We start from the raw sequence: 20,028 nt of genomic DNA, 5'->3' as shown, positions 1-20,028 counted from the left end.
TTTGAATGAGACTTTTTTTTCCCTGAGGAAAATAGCCCTTTGTGGGGCAGGAGTGCAGCACTGCCAGCTTGAAAGGGGTTATTTCATCTCGTAGGCATGAATGGTGTTTGCAGTTCATGATCGCTGTGTAAGACCCAACACTGGCCCACTGTCACGGCAGAGGCATGTGGATAAACGCCGGCATAGGCAGAAAATGGGGCCAGCCCGATATGCCCATTAACTGTTGCACTTCTGCTGTGTTACTTGCAGGATGGGACCCTCATTGCACACGCAATTGCCTGGGTGTTGTAATTAAAGGTAAACGCTCTGGTACTGCTTAATCGTGCCCCTGTAAAGTGTAGGGATTCTGCTTTGCACTGTTTATGTACGCTTAACCAAAAACCCAGCCTCTGTGTTTCTGTCCACGCGTTTTTCCCTGGCAATTGCCGAGGTCTCTGGATGCGTGAGCCGCTCCGGCAGCACTGTGAGGTGGCTGTTTGCGTAGCGACACAATTTTTTATGACGACTCCGGCTGTGGGGTTAGTCCCGAAGCCGCAGCCCCTCGGCAGAGCGGCGTTTGCCAAGGGAACGGCTAAACAAAGAAAAAATAAAAAGCCGCAGCCGGGAGCGCTCCGGAGCTTTTCATTCAGCTTCCGACATCCTCCCTCTCCCCCCCGCCCCGTGTTCTTTGTGTTTCTCGGCCGTGCGCTCTGCTACCACCCTCCGCATCCCCAGGCACTCATCCCCACAGCCCCCGAGCCGGTCCCGCTCCCGGAAGCAGCGGCGCCCCCGGACCCGCCCGACGGGGCGGCCGCTCCCTTCCGCCGGGCACGGGCCGCCGGGAAGGGGAGGGGACGGGCGGCGGCAGGTGCGGCGGGGCGGGAGGATGGCGGCGGGCGACGCGGAGCAAGTGCGGTACTGCGGGAGGCTGTCCTACCTCTGCCTCAAGCTCACCCTCATCACCTACTCCACCACCTTCTGGGTGAGAGCGGCGGCTGCCCAGGCGGGGGTTGCGTCTGTGTGTGCGGCGGGCGGAGAGCGGCTGCCGCCCCCGGTTTGGGGTTGTGCAAGCTTGCGGTGGTCCCGGGGCGTCCGTGGGGAGCAGCCGTAGGTCCCGTGCTCGGCTTTCGCGGGAGCGCGGAGTCCTTCGGGGTCCCTCCTGCGCAAGGCACCGGGGTTTTGCAATAATTAATGGTTCCGTCGCGGAGCCGCGGGTGGCACACCTGTGTATGTGGGTGCAGCTCCTCGGCCTTCCCGAGGCACCGGCAAACTAGTTTTGGCGGATGGGGACCTGTAAGGGTTGAAAGTTTGGCTGATAAAAATTGTTTATGCGTGTATTAAATACTGCTTTTCGCCCCAGGGGAGCTGGGCAAATAAAGCCTTTGCCCTACACAGCCGGTGATCAGTGTACAGAGTAATTCCTTTTCCGAGATACTGTAATGCTTTAAAACTTAAAGGTGTGGCACACTTGTTGTCCTTAGCCAGGTGTGCTAAAAGCCATGTGCTGTCTCCTAAAAGTAACAAAGTCTCGGAGGATGGGTCCGTGCTGTCACTGCTGACGCCTCAAATAACGGCAGATTCACCCTAACCAGGCACCCCCTGTGCTGGAAGGAGCTCCTGGGGCTCTTTGTAAGGACTGTGTGATTCTAAAACGTGGTTTTTCAGGCTCCGGGATAGTAGCGTGATGCTGTCTGGCTATGTTGGCTCCAGGCTGTACCGATGTATGAGATGCTCTTAAGCTCGTTTTGCTGGGCTGTGTTTCTGCCTTAGTAGACACCGTGTTTATAAGGTAGGAACATAAAGCTTTTGGCATGTTTGCGCGGCAGAAGAGGTTTAGATCCACCAGGTTTGATAGTAGGTGTCTGATTAAAGCTATGATTTAAGGATGAAGAAAAATTGAAAAGCAAAGTGCTTGGGTGTAATTCAGACTTTTTTGGATCCTGGGAATCTTATATTTTTTTTTAGCAGACAAATCAATTGGTTTAGGTTCCCGAAGTTTCCTCTGTTACTCCATAGCAGCTATTCCACAGGTGCAATTTTTGGAAAGGGGAAATTTGTTGCATTATCTTTCAAACCCTTTTCTTGCAGCATATCATTGTGAAGGGCTGTGCATATTGCCTACCCCGCATTTTCCGTTGGCAAGGGCCCTTGCGGGTGGGATGCAATCATTAATCTGGTAGGAGAAAAAGAGCCCTTCTGATATGTTTCTCTGAGTGTCCGTGGAGGACAAAGCCCCTTTTCAAGCAGCCTGAGGATTTTATTTACTCTTTGTAGTTGCTCGCTCTGGATTTTCAATGCGCTGCCCTTGTTTATAGCCAAGGGCTTCTGTTTGTCAGCTCTGCTGGGGAGATGGTTTGCTCAGGGAGGGAGAGAGGGCGGTAAGCAGGACGGAGGCTATGGGAAGGGGAAGGATGGGAGCTGATGGCGTTTGCTCTCGGGAAGGCTGGCACTGGGCAGTGTGCTCCTGGTATTCCGGCTGAACACATGCTGTATTGTGTGGGGAACGGCGAGTGGGTTTCTCTCTCGGAATTTTCTTTTATTCTGGCTTAGCAAAGCAGATCTCATCAGCCATGAATGTCAGTGGTGTGGTGGTTTGCCAGCTGTGTTTTTTACTTAAAATAATTAAAAAATACTGTAAATGGAAGTAAAGTTTGGCCGTGGAGTGTTGGCCCGCTTAAATTTTGGGTGATTTGTGTTCCTTTGCTGCTTTTTTGGGTTTTGATGTACAGGATGCTGCAGTCATTCGTTTCCTCCCTGATGTGCTGTTCCTCTGGTACATCTGTGATGATGAACACTCGGATTCAATTACCCAGGATTGCTTAAAATCACCAGGAACCAAATATCAGCCTTACCCAAAAGCAGAAAGGAAATGAAAGCATCTATGGGAGTGCCGGAGGGGGTGTTTGCTGCAGGCCCAGTCCTTGCTGTGTCTTCCCATGTCACCTGGGGCTTTTTAGAAAACTTCTCCAGGCAGCTGTTTTGCTGGTGAATGGGGCTGTAATGTGGTTTTTCTTGCCTGGCTGAAACAACATCCAGCGTTTTAAACAGAAGGTGCTGTTGTTGAGCAGGCACTGTATTTAGGTATTGTAAGTACAGGGTTACGGCCACTGCTTATAAAGAAATGGATTTCCTTTCTCTTGGGAAAGCAATTTCTGTGCATGGAAAAGCCCCAGAGAAAGTCCCTGGTATTTGCTGGTGGATACTCATTTAATGTGAGTCAAGGCCAGTTAATTTTTCCCGTGTGAATTGCCAAACTGGGAGCTGTTGTGAGGGATGCAGGATGTAAACAGCATGTATATTGGTGGGCTGCCTACGTAAAAGTTGTGTTTCCTCCCCTAGTCACAGGAAAGGAGAGTACAGTCCCGGAGAAGAGACTCGGGTGGCATGGTTCCCAAGTCAGCACATCTGCTTGGTGTAGCTAATTGCTGCTGTTGGTTTGACCATCCTAAAGGTTTCAAATATCTTTATGAAATGCTTATAAAGAGAGGATAATAAAAGCATGAATCTTGATTGTAAAGAGTGAGGGTTTTAATGGTGTACTTAGCTGAGCTTTTTCCCCCTGTAGTAGATTTTATGTTTCAAAATGGTGTAAAACTTGGAATTCCCGTGTGTCTACTAGATGATAGGTTGATCAGAGATTTTTATTCATTAGCTGATGCTTTTTCCCTGGCATAGCAACTGAGCTGCTGAATGCAGCGTGAAGCGTTTCTGTGGCATGTGCCCTCTGCATGCCGGTTTGCAGAACTGTTAATTTGGGATTGCTTGAGGGAGTTTTATTGTATGGGCATTTGTTGTAGTCCTCTTCCTCGGGAGTAAACTCAGTTGTCATGTGTGAAACCTTCCAGAACAAGTGGCTTGGTGCACCTCTAGAAGAGATCAGAGGGATGGTGAGAAATCCCCCGTGGGTCACAAGATAGCTTTAATCCTGTCATTTGTCTGGGATGTGACATTAACCACCGTGGTCCTTGGGACACTAAAAGCTGTAGTGGAGGGGAATTTGATGAGGGGAATTGGGGCTTTTTTGGGGACCAAGCTGGTGTCAGAAAACAGAAAGCATGAAGTTTCTTGTACGTTTAGAATACTAGAAGTGGCCTTGGATGATGTGTGAGCAAAAATCCCAATAGAAAGGGGTGAAGATGCATATGTATATGAGGATCACTGTATGTGTCTATATATCTGAAGCTCTTAAAGTGGGAATGTGTCTTGTATTTCTACACACAGGCATCTTTGAATCTTTAAAGCAGAAAAAAAAATCTTACATTGAATGTTTTGATGAGAAAACTAGGGCTAAGAAAAAGATGTCAGTAAAATGTTCTAGTCTTGAAACCACACATTTCTGAAATTCAAATAATCCCTGTCAAATCTGAATTCCTTTGGTTTATGTCCAGATGGTGGTTTGTGTTGTTTTTTTTTTTTCTTTATTATTTTGGGGGTTTATTTTAATTTTTTTTTTTTTTTTAATTTATTTTCTAAGCAAGGAAACTGCCAAACAAATGTTGACGTTGTTAAATGCTCCCTTAGCATGTTGTTAAATGCATGAGAGCCTGTCTTTAAGTTGTATTATCTGCTGCTTTCCAAGCAGGGTAAATGCAGTTGGGACACGAAGGTATCAAGTTTCTATTTTATTTTTATATTATTGCAATTCTCTTCATCATCAAAGTAGAACTCCTGAATCACGTGTACGTGTGTGATCACTAGTTTTATAAACTGTAATTGTTTTGTATGGTTCTGAGATTTCTTTCCTCGATTGCTGTAGCATACTTAAACATTTCTGAGTTGTTTATGTTGTCCCCTGCTTGAAAAGACGTTTATAATTTGTTACCCAAATAACTGATTTTTTTTAAGGACTAAAGCTAACACTACAAATCAACCATTTGGTAATAAAAAACTGTAATTACAGTTTTACAGTAGAAGTGTACAAGTGGTAAATTTGGGTACCTGTTGATTGTCCGCTGTGTTTTCTTTTCTGTAACCTTACAGCACAGTTTCTGAATTTTTCAGAGAAGTTACTCTGAATTTGGTTGTGTAAAATTTGAAGTTGCTTTTTAAATAGCTGTGGTATGTTTATTGTTGTGGGTGAATCCTTCTGAGATTTTTAAATGATAACTTGGTGGCATTTCCCACGTATTGTCCTTTGGGCTTACTATAAGTTTCTGTAGAAAATCACAGATTTCCAGTAAGTTATTATTTGTTATAAGATGTCCCATAATTAAAAAAAAAACTAAGTCTTTGGCTCACAGTCTTGCAAGTTGAGTATGTCTTATGTTTGTCTAGACCTTTGTCTGTGATACAGCATGTGGTAACCAAAAGCCTGGTATGATTAAGAAGTGTGCTTTCCTTGCCGTTGATGTGTGGGGAGCAGACTTGGGGTTCCTGTGGAAATGTTGCCAAAGCGATTGATTTGAATCTGGTCTCTTCCCTGGGGAGGTGCCTGGCAGCTGGAGTTGTCAGTAAAGTCTTTCCATTGCAATTTTCATGATTAAGTATTGTGGGATTTGCTTTTTATCGTAATTTATCATGATTCAAAGCGACTTTTTCAGCATGCCATAGATTTAATGCCAAATGATTTTGACTGAGCATTGATTATTTTGATCAAAATATCTTTACCTTGTTAAATGCAATGCATTGTTTTGCTTGACAGCTTCAGCTGGTGGTTACTCGAGAAAATGATGTAATTTCAAACTTGTTCTTTTTAAAGAATATCAGTGCATTTCCCCTGGTGACAGGAGTGGAGGCATAGGATCCACCTGGCTGTATTTGCTGAGCCTAAATAAAAGAGGACGTGATCTGAAGGGATGTTCAAGCTGTTCGTTGCAGGCTGACTTAGAAATTGTGTTATGTTTGAGGCATATATGCATGTTCACACACACAGATGTGCAAAGAAGGAACGTCAGAGCTGTGGTATTTGCCAGTATATGTAATGTATGTGATCTCAGATGGGTAATAAATTACATTTCAAACAGTGGTGTGTGTTTCAGTTTGTTTAACTTCCCCTGTGTTAAAACTGTATTACGTATATTTTGAAATGAACAAATCTCAGTTTTTTTCTAACTTAGCTTTTCTCTACTTTAGTATTTTTGTTTGGTTTGTTTTTTTTTTAAATTTTCTTCATCCAAACTTGTGGTTTGAGGTTTTAATTGTTTATAATGAATTCTGAAGTGAGTGGTCACAGGTACATGTGTACTCGCAAAATGTCATCTCTGTGTTTACTGGGAGAAGGAGTAACATCTGTGCTCTTCTCTTTTTCTGTTCCAGGTGATCGGAGCCCTTGTCCTTGCGGTTGGGATTTATGCAGAAGTTGAAAGACAAAAGTACAAAACTCTAGAAAGTGCCTTTCTAGCCCCAGCAATTATTTTAATACTTTTGGGCATTATAATGTTCCTGGTGTCTTTTGTGGGTGTGCTGGCTTCTTTAAGAGACAACTTATGCCTTCTTCAAGCAGTAAGTGTTGGGTTTTTTAATCTTAATTTTTAAGGCTCATTGCTTTTGCTTTTCAGTGCCACCTAAATCCAAACTAATAACTGTGCATTGGAAAAAAAAGATTTAATAACGTTGCTTTTTTTATTTTTATTAAACATAAAACTGGTTTATGGCAGTGGTCCCCTAAAACTGTGATATGTGGATGTCCTTCCAGCAGGGAGAAGCAGTATTTGATCTTGCCAGCGATAGGACAGACGAGGGTCAGAGCCTAGTGCTGAGCAAACTATTTTCTAATAGTTAAGGACTTTATGGAAAACAACCTGGAATGTGAATTATTATCAGCCAGTGTGGATACTGTGCAAACTCAGCTGTTGACATACCATTTAATGCTAGCCTGGCACCACAGTGCCTGCTCTTTCTCTGGTCTGGCCATACTGTAGGTACATGCCCTGCTTAGGGGAGCTGTGTTAGGGAAGAGGAAATCTTGCTGCCCCTTGGCTGAAGGAAGAAGCGAAGTCTGGCAGCGGCTTCTACCCACCAGTAGGGGGGCATTTCCTAAAGCTGGGACCTACTTGCTGGGACAGTAAGTGCAGAGATGAGTTGTGGTCTCTGATGTTTCTCCAAACACTACTTGTTTCAACCCAGAGGAGGCTACTAGAGAAAGAAACCTGAGCTCAAGCTGACATCTGTCAGGCTGGCGGTGGCTGGGGTCTGTCTGCCTTTGTCTGGGAAGTGAAATATAGGGAGGAGATGTAGAAATGCGTGCTACAGCGTTAGCTATGTAGCACCATAGAGCTTGGAGAGAAAGGGCTTAAGGGAGAAATGAAAGGGACATTTTTTTCTCTCCAGTTCCTCTGAAAGGGTAAATTTTAGGGAAATTCCTATGTAACATTGTGGTTGCAGATGGAAGTTGCGCATACGACTAATTAAAAATAAAGCATGAAAACATGATTTTCACCTTGATGGCAGTTCAGTCTAAAGGAATGCCAAGTGCATGGCATGTTATGTCTGAAAAAGCAAGAGGTAACTGTGGATTTTGAAATTATGCTGGAATTTTGCTGAGTTGCACTGGTCCTTAGGCACTGGTGGCTTCTTTCACTCTGAGCGTGGTGGTGTGTCTTCATCTGATGCCAGGGCTGTTTTCTGTCCCCATTGTGGCAGCAAACTTGGTAGGCTATTTAAATGAAGAAAGTCCCTGGTATCTGGTCTTGGTCTGATTCCGGATTTAGCAGGAGCAAAGATATGTCTGGTGAATTCATGACACTGATACTGGGTATTGAGAGCACAGAAATTAAACCGTCTTTGGGGGCAGACCATTAGAGATTATTTTCAGATGAGAGATCGTAAAACTTTGCTGCTGCTGAAGTTCATTGATAAGAAGCAGACCTAAATTCACATAACAGCCATGTTTTATGCCTGAAGAATCCTTTTGGTTGGAAAAACATTTCAAGTACTGACGCGTCACAGCCATCTCATGGTGTTGCTATGGATTTCCTCATATTATTTATATTTTGCATGCATTTTGATGAGTAGTCACAGATGCATATGGTGTGGTCGTGTATGAGTGCATTTGTGAGCTTGTGTATATACACACACACAAATAAATAAGAGCTAGCAGATGCAGTTTTTCTTACTGCTGAGCACTGTAACCCTGTTAGTGTCAATCGTGCAGCCTCTCTGCTCAGCTGGCTTGGTAATGCAGTTCACTCTTATGAAGCAACACACCAAAAGGTACTAAGCCCAGAAATTTGCTTTGATTTGACACCAGCAATATAGTAGAAGCTGGTTTAGATTATCCTGAAGCATTGCTTTACCCAAGAAATGAAAGCTAACGGGTAAGTACTGGTTTTGTAGGAAGCATAAAAACGTCAAGTTTGGTGTGGTTTGTCCATCCCATTAGTATGCTTCTCTGGGATGCTGTTATGGAGAGAAGTATCTTGGCATGATAAATGCATCTGTTGGTTTTGAGTCTACTCAAAGCAGAAAAATAATGTGTTTGCCAATTTGGCAAAACCCAGAATGACTCAAGTGTGGAAAAAAGGCTTCCTTGTGACATGAACAGTTTTATAAAGCCGTAGTTTTATATCTTTTTTGAAACGAGATCTCATATGCAGAAAGCCGAGTATGTTGGCAATTGAATGTTACACACATAAGGACACTAACTGAAAAAAAAAACGGGTTTGTTCTGTGGAAAGACTCATTTGCTATTGGTTTTCTGCAGTTCATGTACATTCTTGGTATCTGCTTGCTGATTGAGCTGACCGGTGGAGTGGTGGCCCTGATCTTCAGAAATCAGGTGAGCTGCTTGTGTTTAGGTTTTGATCACCAAGAACATAACTCGCAATCCATGATGTTACACCTATGCTGCTGAGCAAATAAAAGGTGTTAAAATTGTCACCTGAGCACTAATGGAAGGAGGCCTGAAGGCAGGTCCTCATTTTTCAGTGCCTTGCAGGTTTGCGGATGGGTGGGATTTGCCACCCATTCCGGAGATGAATTCCAGATTAAATAATATGAAGAAAATCTGGTAACTCTGAATGTACAATTCAGGCAAAATGAGTTTCCAGCTCTTCAAGTGTTGCAAAGTGCTTTTTTCTGATTTGCCATATGGGCCTGAAACTGCCAATATGGGAAGTTTCCAGCTGGATTTGGAAGCTGTTATTTTGTAGTGGCCAAAATATTTTATGTTACCTGTAGGACAGCTCTTCCCTGCCTCATCCATAAGCAACATAACTAATTTCTGTAGGTGACCTCATCATTTATAAGCATGCTCTAACTGTATAAACCTCTTAGTTTATTCTAAACAGAAAGAAGCAGACTTTTTTTTTTCCCTGTTAGAAATGCTTTGAAACATAAATATGTTAACTATGGCAAGTACTGAATTTCCATGCTTTGATTTTTTTTTTCTCATCTTGCAAGATATGAGTATTAAAAGGATGCACCCTCTTCCCTCTGCACCCCAACCTACTGATCTCATTTCCACAAAAAGAAGTCACACAGACTATGTTACACGTTATTAAAAAAAAATAAAATAAAATAAAGCTTTCTTTTTTTTAAATAACAAGTGATGGTTATTTTGAAATGGTATAATGTTCTCCCTAGCGTTTTCTTCTCACTCCATGCTGAACTGGAGTTGTGAACTTGGCTGGTGAGAGCAGAGGATGAGGTATCTTTGTTTCTAGAAGCCATCATTAGCCATTGCCATAGGTGTCACCTTAGCCCTGCACAGATTTATTCTGAATTGTGGTGGGAGCACCAGCCTTGTCTGAAGGAAACAGATCAGCCTGCCCGGTGTAGGAGCGTGGGCCTCATGGGATACAGAGAACTTGGTTGACAGAAAATGAAGTAAATGCCAAAGACGGTATTTGCTGAGAGGGTGAGGAAGAGTTGCTGTTGACTTTTGGACAAAGAAAATGTATTGTTGGGGGTTTTGTGCAGTACGCATTTTCCTGACTCATGTATTGGCTGTCTGTGGAGGACATCCATGTTTAGGTCTCTACTTGTTTTACAAGATAAAGGGGGAAGTTCGGGCTAGTATGAGGAGGAGAAGGAAGTATTGAACAAAAGCTTTAAATGCTGATTGTTTTGCATGTCTCTAATTTTCCTAATTTCTTTCTCTATTTCATTCTCAAATCTGTATAGTCTAAATGAGGTGATAGAGGTAGTGTGAGAGTTGTCGGTATTTGCTGCTGTTTCTTCTTTGCCAGTTAGGCTAGTCCTGAAAAATCCCATGTTAATCCTAAACAACAATGTGATAATTGATTTTGTTCTGCTTTGTTTCTAAGTGTTGCAGTTTGTAATACTGAGAAAATGAGCAGGTGTATTTCAGGTTTCTTTCTGACCTGTAAGGATTTAACTTGGATCGTTTTAGCCACTGGATTAAAAGGAGAGTTGTTACATTCTGGTTATGATTCGTCCCAGTTTTTGCCATGCTGTGATTGTGCTGGATGCTGAAAACTAAATACTCTTTTTCTGGAGTATTTCTTTTTTTTTTTTTTTCCTCATCTGCTGAACTTAAAAACATTTTGTTGATTTCTAGTCTGCCAAGCTGAAGAGACATATTTTATATCAGCCACTGATACATCATTTTATGTCAGCCACTGCTCCTCTGCCATAGTTCTCAAAACAGTCACTGTAAAACGCACAGCTGCTACTTTTTTTTTCTGCTTAAGGTGGAATAAAGCTCTTTATGTGGCAGTTATGGAGTCCTTGGAAAATTAAATGGTGAAAAGAAAACCAATTGAAAGGAAAATTCATGCAATACGGGAGCAGGGACACAATCAGCTCTTGTTGCCCAGGGCATGGTGAAGAACACTCACGGTGCCAAGACCCAAAACCACCTTTCTGTCACCGAAAGATGATGGGAATCCCCAGTGTCTAGTGGGAGGGATCCTTCCTGGTCATAACAGGACCATCACTGGGAGATGCTTGGAGAGTCTCAGAGAAGCAGCACCTTGCTGAGGAAGTGCTTATACTGTTAGTGCCTCTCCAGCAGTGAGGCTGCCTCCTTAAAAGAGAATGGATGGTCAGGCCCTTCAGGACTGATTTATGATTTATTTTAAACTGGTATTTCTTTTTTCCTTTAAAAAAAAAAAAAAAAAGGGTTCCTTTCTTTTTGTGCTTATCAATTGCACTTGTCACTTTAACCTGCTTTTGTAGTTTTGTTTTGGTGGGTGTAACCTGTGAATATTGTTTTGCCTTCCAGACAATCAACTTTTTGAATGATAATATTAGAAGAGGAATTGAGAATTATTATGATGACTTAGACTTCAAAAACATAATGGATTCTGTTCAAAAGCAGGTTTGTTTTGTTTTGTTTTCTTTACTTTTTTGTGATTAATTCAGTGTGGAGATGCTGTAGGTTGTTGGTGACAGCTTTGAGCTTTTCGAGCCCTGAGATAATCAAGTTTTTGTTGATGAGCGGGATGAGATCTCAGATGTCATCTGTTATGGTATCGCTGTGGTCAGGGCTCATCCAGCATCCCAGGTGCCATTTGAAGCGCTCAAAATCACTTCAAGAAGTAGGGTGCAAAATGCAGCTTTGCCTTGGTAGGTGTGATTCGGATGCTCAAGGCCAGATCCTGCAAACAGGTAGGCTTATAGGGGCCTCACAGCTGGATTATGACAAATTCAGCCTAAATTCCACCCAAGGTCTTGTGCTCAGTGTTTCTGCCTGCCAGTCCAAGGCATTCAAAAGCATCTCATGAGCAGGAGGCTCCGGGTAATGAGAAATTAGGTGGCAGTTAGGCTGTTTGAACCTGGGATGTTGTATTTTCACTTGAGGGCACATAGCAAGCTCTTTAATGAGGTGGTTATTTAAAGGCAATGTCTGTGGAAGTGTATATACCTGTAATTAAAATTCAGAAACTGTGTTAGGCCCAGCTGAGCATTACTTAATGGCACGTGTAGTTGACTCACAGCCTTTTTTTTCTACTAAGGCTGGTCTGTTGAAATGTTTATTGGATTATTGAAGAGTTCTGCCACGCAGCTCAGAGGCTATAGAAGCAGCAGAAAATGTTCAGAAATGTGATGTCAGGGCTCATGTGATGTCAGTGACCATGCCAAATAATGATTAAAAAGAAAAGAAGTTAACTTAGGAAGTGATACGTGCATTTTATGACATCGTTATGGAGATGGCAGCCTGCTTTGAAAAACAAAATCATCACGGAAAGTCTGTCAAAGGCAACCAATCCTGAGGAAATGTTGTCATTAGATTTCATAATGCTTTAAAGTTTCCATGCACTGCCCAACATTATGTGTATGTACAGCTAATATACATTTCACTGATTAAATATACTGCTTCTTTCCCCTTCATTTAGAATATAAAGTGAATATTTGTAATATTGTCAGTGTAAACTCAATGTATTTGTTTGCAGCTTTCAGTTTTACTAAATTACACCCAAAATGTTTTGGTGAAATTATTTTTGTGCCTTATAGCAACACCTGTCTTTTAGACTCATTCAGAAATGTAGTCACAATCCTAGAACAGAATTGAAGAGGTGTATTACAGCTCGAGATGGAACAAACATAAAAACATTGCTTAATGATGTCTAGAACTGAAAGGATAATTTTTCAGCCTGGAAAAGATGGGAGGTGGAACGTAGCACCGAGCACTTTGCTCTGGCACCATGGGTAATAGCTCGATGAGTGACAGAGGAATGCTACCTGTGTCTTTAGTTCTTTTCAGTTGCATCTGTCATATACATTCATATGTACCCTGCTGATAAAATGACAGAATTGCTGGGTACCTCAGTAGTCTTAAGATTATTTTATTCTTACTTTGTTTTTTACTTCTTAGAAGAGGTTTTATCTATCTATCTATCTATCTATCTATCTATCTATCTATCTATCTATCTATCTATCTATCTGTCTATTTATTTTTACCTTTGCCTTTTGTGTCTTTTTTTTCCAGTTTAAGTGCTGTGGTGGAGAAGATTATAAAGATTGGTCACAAAATGTGTACCACAACTGTGCAGCACCAGGACCGCTGGCCTGCGGGGTGCCCTACACTTGCTGTGTCACAAATAAAGTGAGTCCCAGTATGTCAACATCGTGGCTATCTGCTGGGTCACCACTGTTTGCTTAAAAAAGTACCTTACTTTAGAAAGTCTGAGAGAAGAAGTGGAGGAAGAGGGTCCCTCCTCAAAACATGAGCTATGGATCCGTTGGTCTTGACAGCCTGAAAATTAAAAAATAAAGAATTAGATGTGTTAGCTCTGGTCCATCTTCCTGTGCCGCTGCGCAGCGCAGTCCTAGAAATGCAGAAGGTAGCTGGGAGCTCCTCTAACCTCATGGGTCGCCTGGACCAGGGCTGCTTAAAATGAAGTTTTGCTGGTGTTTCCCCAAGGGTTTGTGGCTCCAGCTTTGCCAGGAAGCCTGGGCCCCTATTGCTTCCATGGGTGGGGGTTGGAGTGATGTGCACCAGCTGCTGTATGAAGTAAAAACCAAACAGTGACCACATCTTCCAGTAAAATCCAGAAATGTGGGCAAATTACCTCCGGGTCAGTGCGTCCTTGTGGGTGCACATCTGGACTCGAGCTGCTGCTCTGTCTCTGCCCTAACCCATCCTTGAAAACTGCTCATCTGCCACCCTGTAAGTCCTCCCTGGAAGGACACCTTGTCAGCTGGAATCTGGACCAGTTTCTCAGTCTACGATGAACTGGTATTACCTGGTGCTGGCAGCACTTGAGCAGGCATGAAGTTCCATGTAAAGGTGTGTTATAAAAATGTTCACACTTTCATTTCATTGTTCTTCATTTGAGGGATGGATGTAATCCTGAATTTGATAAAGAACTATTCCTCCACTTAAAACCAGTATGGGCAATCCCTGCCTCACTGGGTTTTGGTCTTTGATCTGAACGTGAGACAGAAAATTGAGTATCTGTAAGAGCAGATTCAGTAGAGCTCATGATGGATAGCCTACTGGTGCCTGTTACGCGCTGCCCTTTCAACATCTGTCTTGAGCATGGCTCTTTCGTTAAAAAGGGGAAAATAAACGCAGTAATTATGTATGTAATCCTGCTAGGTGTTGCTGAGAAATGTGTATAATATGAAGATGTTTATTAGGTACGCTTACACATTTTTTGTATATGAAAAAAGTCTGTTTAAATCTCTGATGAGCTTTGATTTGTTCTCAGAAACCAAAAGTAAACAGTTATGCTTTAAGTCTTAAGTGTTTGAGAATAAGAAAGTTGTGTATATGAAAATAGTATTTGCTGAACCACAGCTGAGTGGAAGAGCTCAGGATTTTGCCCTCAGTTGATGGTAAAGGAAGATAGAGCTGGCTAGTAAAGAGCAATCTGGCTTTTTAGTGGTCATTCAAAATACTGCTTGTTTTTCTGTAGCTCTCATTTCTCTCTTGAAGTCTTATTTTAAAAGGTTAGTTCATGTGTGGAAATGCAGCAGTACTGTGAAGGTGAAGCACTGCAATAACCAGTGTCTAACAATACCAGGTGCCTTTCCAGCGGTGGCACAAATAATCAAACATGTTGAGGATTTCACATGCAACCTGTCTGGCAGGAAAGTGCTAAAACAAAAACATCTCCAAGGAAAACAGGATATTCTCTACATGCTTCATTGGCGACAGGGGAGCAGGGGGTGAGACTACTTGCTGCCTAAGGTAGCCTGCAAAGTGCTGTGCTCAAGAAAGTTAATCAAAAGGTGGGGAGAAGCCCCAAAATAACAAGTAAACTTCTTATTTAAGAGCAGGCTGTTCAGCAAGATGCTGCAGTGCTGCAGTATGTTAGGGCTTATGGCTTTGCCTCACTGGGATGCCATTGATGTGCCTTGTGAAGTCCAAGTGGCGCGGTCGTGTACTCGGCAGGATGATACTAACACTGTAGCTGTATGGCTAGCTGCCTTGTGAAAACAACCCAACCAGAAGATACATAAATCTTGTATGTTTGACAAATGCTTCCAAATACAGGCTGGTTTCTCTCCTGGAAAACTGCAGATACGGTTTGTGATTACTCATTTGCTTTGTAGTCATGGAAAACTCTTGCTAATGTTGGAGGTTGGATTCTGAGCCTCTGAAACGCTAACATGGGCCAAGCTCATGCTGGGGAGGTCTGAAGGGACTATTTTTTAAGTCTAAGTGTTTATTAAAGACTTACACTAGTATAGCAGATAAAAATGAGTCCCCAAATGCCTATGAATATCTGTTTCTAATGTATTTATCTCCATTGCATTATTTTTTGTGCCCTGTTAGCAAATACTGTGGTTAAACTTAAATTTTGTGACTGTATTCCTTGTGGTCACACATTTTGGGGATGGTGAGGATGGCTGTGCATTTGTCCGTTAGGCTCAAGTGTTTTGTAAACATGAAATCACAGCAGACACAGCAACACGCTGATGCCTAGTATCGCAACCTTTGACTTCCAAGGGTATTTATTACCTGTGGTTGACAGATGGGTACCACTCACATTTCCCCAAAGGTCCTGTGAAATAGTCAGAGGATCTCTTTAGGAATACACTGACCCTTTTTGCCGGCCAGTTGTGTTTTCAAAGTGAGAGCCTGGCTTCTGGGTGGAGTCTCTGCCATTCTGTAAGATACGTCTTCCTTCCATCTTTGCAAACATCCCTCTTACTTCCTGGGGAGGTGGACTGGGCACCCCAGGCTCAGAGGCCAGGAGCATTTACAAGTCTCATTTCTACATCTTGTTTTAATTTTGAGGGAGGTTGTATCAATGCAGCAGAGTTCATTCTGCCTTGTTTTCCTCATTTGCATGTTCTTGTTTTCTCTCATGTCTTTGGCTTTGTTTATTGCTTCCTTTGATGCTGGTGGGCTTTACACTGGCTGATTTGCAAGTGAAGGATGGTATTTTCAGGTTAGCTTTGCCAGACTAGGTAATGCTTGTTTCACATGGGATCCATGTGAAACATTAAATGGATACACAAAATGCATTAGGAGTCTGTGATGAATGCAAATGCTCTGTCTTCTTTTTTTTTTAATTAATGAATTTTGTATTAGTATGTATAGAGATATATAAAAATATATTATAGAATCATAGAATCAGAGAATAGTTAGGGTTGGAAAGGACCTTAAGATCATCTAGTTCCAACCCCGTGCCATGGGCAGGGACATCTCACACTAAACCGTATCACCCAAGGCCAACCTGGTCTTGAACACTGCCAGGGATGGAGCATTCACAACCTCCCTGGGCAACCCATTCCAGTGCCTCACCACCCTAACAGGAAAGAATTTCCTTCTTATATCCAACCTAAACTTCCCCTGTTTAAGTTTTAACCCATTACCCCTTGTCCTATCACTACAGTCCCTAATGAAGAGTTCCTCGCATTCATAGTATTGGATGTTATTTGGGGTTTAAATAGTTCTGAGCTTAAATTTGTCATTGTGGTGGTATGATGGCTATGTTAACCCCCAGTTTTCTGAAGAAGATGTGTTAGTTTATTAAGACCTTAAAATTAAAAGCAGCTGTTCTGTGGAAACAGCTGTTACATACAGCTCTTGTCACAGCTAGCTTTGGTTTCTTATACCATGCTGGTTTTGCTGGATAGAGATGGTTCAAACATCTGTGTCATGACGTACTGACAGTACTGGTTTCTCTAAAATAATGTATAGCTCTATTTAAATCTGACCCTGGAGCTTAAAAATAGACTGGTGTTGGACTGAAAATTAACCATGGTGGTGTTTTATATGAACTGAGTGAACACAAGGAGAGTAAAAATAATGTTTCTGTAATTTTGGTTTTCTGCTACAGTTTATATTTGGTTTTTTTTTCAGACTGGCATTATCAACACTATGTGTGGATACAAAACCATTGACAAAGAGGTAATGTAACCAGTGTTCATCCTATTGAGGGAAAGGGTGGTGCTTCTCTGTATGGTTTAAATCAGTTATGTGTCTTCTGCATGCTTTAATCTACCAGACAGTTAAATCAGCAATTAGAATTATTTTATCTGGAATAAGTTTCATATATTAAAAAAAAAAAAAATCTTGATTGATTGTGTTACCTTCCCTTCTCTGAATCTTCTGCAACTCCTTGTTTGGTGTCCATGGAGCACGTCTTCCCAAAGCTCATCCCCTTACACTAATTGCACAATTAATGCAAAGAAAGCTGCTTTCATACTTTCAAGTAGTGACTTGAGTTGAGGAAAGCTTTTAATAATTAAAAGCGAAAGTTTCTCACCAAGTAAAATTGGCTTCAGTGAAGCCAACTTAGCTGGTTTTAAGTGTTTTACATCCCAGTAGTGGGTGTTTTATATTTAAGCCTGTAATAGTTATTCCTGGAAGAGGAGTGGGACTTCCAGGTAGCGTTGGCAGCCCTCTCCTCCCTCCAATCTTCCCTCTTGGGAGCAGCCCCAGTGACTCCATAGTAGAGACTGCCCCTTCAAGGCACTAATTGCAGGGTGATTAAGAAGGGAAATTGGTAATTGGATCTGCCACAAGTTCTCCACTCTTAGTTTTGGAGTGCTGGTGCAGGGGGTAGGTCTGAAAAAGCCCCCCCCCCCCCCCCCAGCTCATTTGAGGCACTTGGTGCACAATGCCAGCTTCAGTTGTTGGTCTTTGGGATTACCGGTTACCTTTACGTGTGACCTGTCTCCATTTAGATTCATTGATTTATAGCTTAATCACCTAAATGCTCCAGTCTGGCTCTAACGCCCAAAGCACTTAAGCATATTCTTAACTTAACCCCATTCATCTGCTTAGCACTCTTTGTAGCCTCGAGTGTTTTCTGTATTATGGGTGGGGGTCACGGTGCAGCACAGCTTGCAGGGCTGAATCTGAAATCCTCTTGTTCCTGCCTTTTTTAGAGTCTGTTGCAAAGCACTTGGTTCGTATTTTCACACTGCTGTACTCGACTTGGAAGCAGAGATAAAAGCTAGAGAAAGACTTCTCTGCTTTCCAGGTGGTCTAAAATGAGGATTGGATGTATTTCTTTTAGAAAAGTATTTGCAAAAAAAGGTTGGTCTCTTTTTTTAAACAAACAAACAAACTTGCTCAGGTGTGGAACAACTTAAACTCAGAACAATTAGCGATGAGGTCTTTGTGGAATTCAGTGGGTTTGAAGAGATGGAAAGGAGGACCAAGTTTGCCTCCCTGAATTCTGAGTTATCCTGTGCTACTTTATCATACACCAGTGCAACTGCCTGTTTGAACCTCTGCTCTGTTATCTTGCAGCGCTTGAGTGTTCAGCATGTTATATATGTCCGAGGATGCACAAATGCAGTGCTTATTTGGTTTCTGGACAACTACAGCATTATGGCTGGTGTGCTGCTTGGCATATTGCTACCCCAGGTAAGAAGGGGTCAGTGTGTTAACCATTAAAGGGAGTATCTGATTTGTTGCTAAGTATGCAAGATCCCATTTGACTATATTTAATTATGATTTTTTTATTTAAATTTAACATAGCTTACGAGCTGAGGTGGCGTTCCAGTAACTTGGTAGCTTTACTGCAATATATTGCAGGATTTGGTGGGTTAATTTGGTTTTGCTTGGGTTGTTTTAAGTCTTCTCTGCCTAGCTGCTGCCACTGAGACTTTCTAATGCTCTGAGGGCACAGGAGTGGTAATTCTTCTGCTGTATTAGCTCTTCACAAAAGTGATCCATTTGTACCCCTATATGCAAAGAAGAACAACAGTCACTTAGTTTCTGTCTGTATATATACTACATACCTGCCCCCACAGATGCGTGTATACATAATTTATAAAAGCTGCTGTGAGAAGCATTAGATAAGCAGTATTCGATCTCTGACTAGAGATGCCACTTCTTTCCGCAGTTCCTGGGAGTGTTGTTATCCTTGCTTTACATAACTCGGGTGGAAGATATCATCACCGAGCACAAGCTGAGTGAAAGACTGTTTGAAGAAGCGCAGCAGAGCTCTGCCCCGGAATTTGCTGGAGCCGGCTGCTGCATGTGTTACCCAGGGTGACTTCAGGTGTATTCAGCTCCAGTGTAGCTGAAAAAAAGGGCAAATCCGCCTGTTGTGATTTGTGCTGACTGTTACAGACTGTGGGTGTAATGAATCAGCCAGCAGACCCATGGTGGGTCGGCAGCGTGCCGGTACCTCCGTAGCCTCGTCCCTCTCAGTGTGTCTGGACACACCAGAAGGGCTCCGTGCTGCCGACGACGCTGCTGCGGTATCATGACACTGCTGGAAGGTGGGCTTGTGGCTCGTTAAATCTCTTTTGAATGATTGCTGAGTGATACGCAGCCGGGAAAACTGTTCTGGGAAGATTTGAAGGTAGATTTCTAGGAAGAGCCTTTGTGTCTTGGGATGTCATATTTAAATGTTTGCCCTTCCCAACTTTATTTTCTTACTCTTTCCAAAAAGGATTTCTTACTGATCTACATGGTGAATATTAAACATGTGTTTAATAATATTTTATGCTAATCTTGATGAATTTACTGACAATAATGGATGTGGTGCTGAATGCTGTCATTGCTCAGTCTTTTGTGCCTTTTAATAATGGGGCGAATGCCAGTGTCGAATCAGCCAGGTAACGCTTGATGTATTTTTAATGCAATTTATTACTGTCTGTCTTTTGTATAAACTTACAGGATGTTTGAGCCTTGTATGTACTGTATTTTTCCCTTTAGTAAATTAACTAAGTGATTTATGATTTCCTTTTTTTGTTGGACTTCTGTATGTTGAGATGTTTCTAAATTTTATTCTTGTCAAAATAAAAATAATATTTTTTTTAAAAAGCACAAAGATTTTTCTTAAAATACTTTTAATTTTCTTATCTAAGTTAAGCCTGTCCCTCAAACACTGAATCAAAAGGTAGAAATGCCTTGGGTAATATCCTGTCTTTTTTAATCTATTCTGGCACTCCACTAAGCTACACAAAGCAATATTTGATATTGTTCTCTAATTGCTGCTTTTCTTCTGTGCCTCTCTTTTTTTATGATTTGTTAATTAATTTCTTTATTAAATTTCCTTGTCCTGTTTCCTGCTTTCTTCAAAACTCAGTGTTTGCTGCTTAGGTCTCTGACTTCACCAGGGATTTCTGAGGAAGGTTCATGCGTTTCCGGAAGCCAAAGATTGACTTACCCACTTCTTCAATGTTTCTTACAGTGTCTAGAGAGATCCTGCAGCATTATCAAGCCCATCATCCACAGTGTGAGGTTATTTCATACACAGCGCACTCTAGCGTTGGATCCTGCAC

The 20,028-nt window shown here is 42.2% G+C and overlaps 1 protein-coding gene across 1 annotated transcript; it reads left to right on the top strand.

Moving 5' to 3' along the window:
* Window positions 1–603: 603 nt before the first annotated feature.
* Window positions 604–19,574, top strand: TSPAN15 (tetraspanin 15). Its single transcript, XM_061447722.1, has 8 exons — window positions 604–961; window positions 6,235–6,420; window positions 8,621–8,695; window positions 11,105–11,200; window positions 12,812–12,928; window positions 16,643–16,690; window positions 18,041–18,157; window positions 18,639–19,574. The coding sequence occupies exons 1-8, from the start codon at window positions 866–868 to the stop codon at window positions 18,789–18,791; spliced, it is 888 nt and encodes a 295-aa protein (XP_061303706.1). The 5' UTR covers window positions 604–865; the 3' UTR covers window positions 18,792–19,574.
* Window positions 19,575–20,028: the final 454 nt, after the last annotated feature.

Source organism: Pezoporus flaviventris, unplaced genomic scaffold (genome assembly GCF_033815535.1).
Source record: "Pezoporus flaviventris isolate CSIRO_AGI_PZ_B2104156 unplaced genomic scaffold, CSIRO_AGI_Pfla_v1 ptg000001l, whole genome shotgun sequence".
In the NCBI taxonomy this organism is placed as follows: domain Eukaryota; kingdom Metazoa; phylum Chordata; class Aves; order Psittaciformes; family Psittacidae; genus Pezoporus; species Pezoporus flaviventris.
This window is presented reverse-complemented; position numbering and strand designations above follow the sequence as displayed.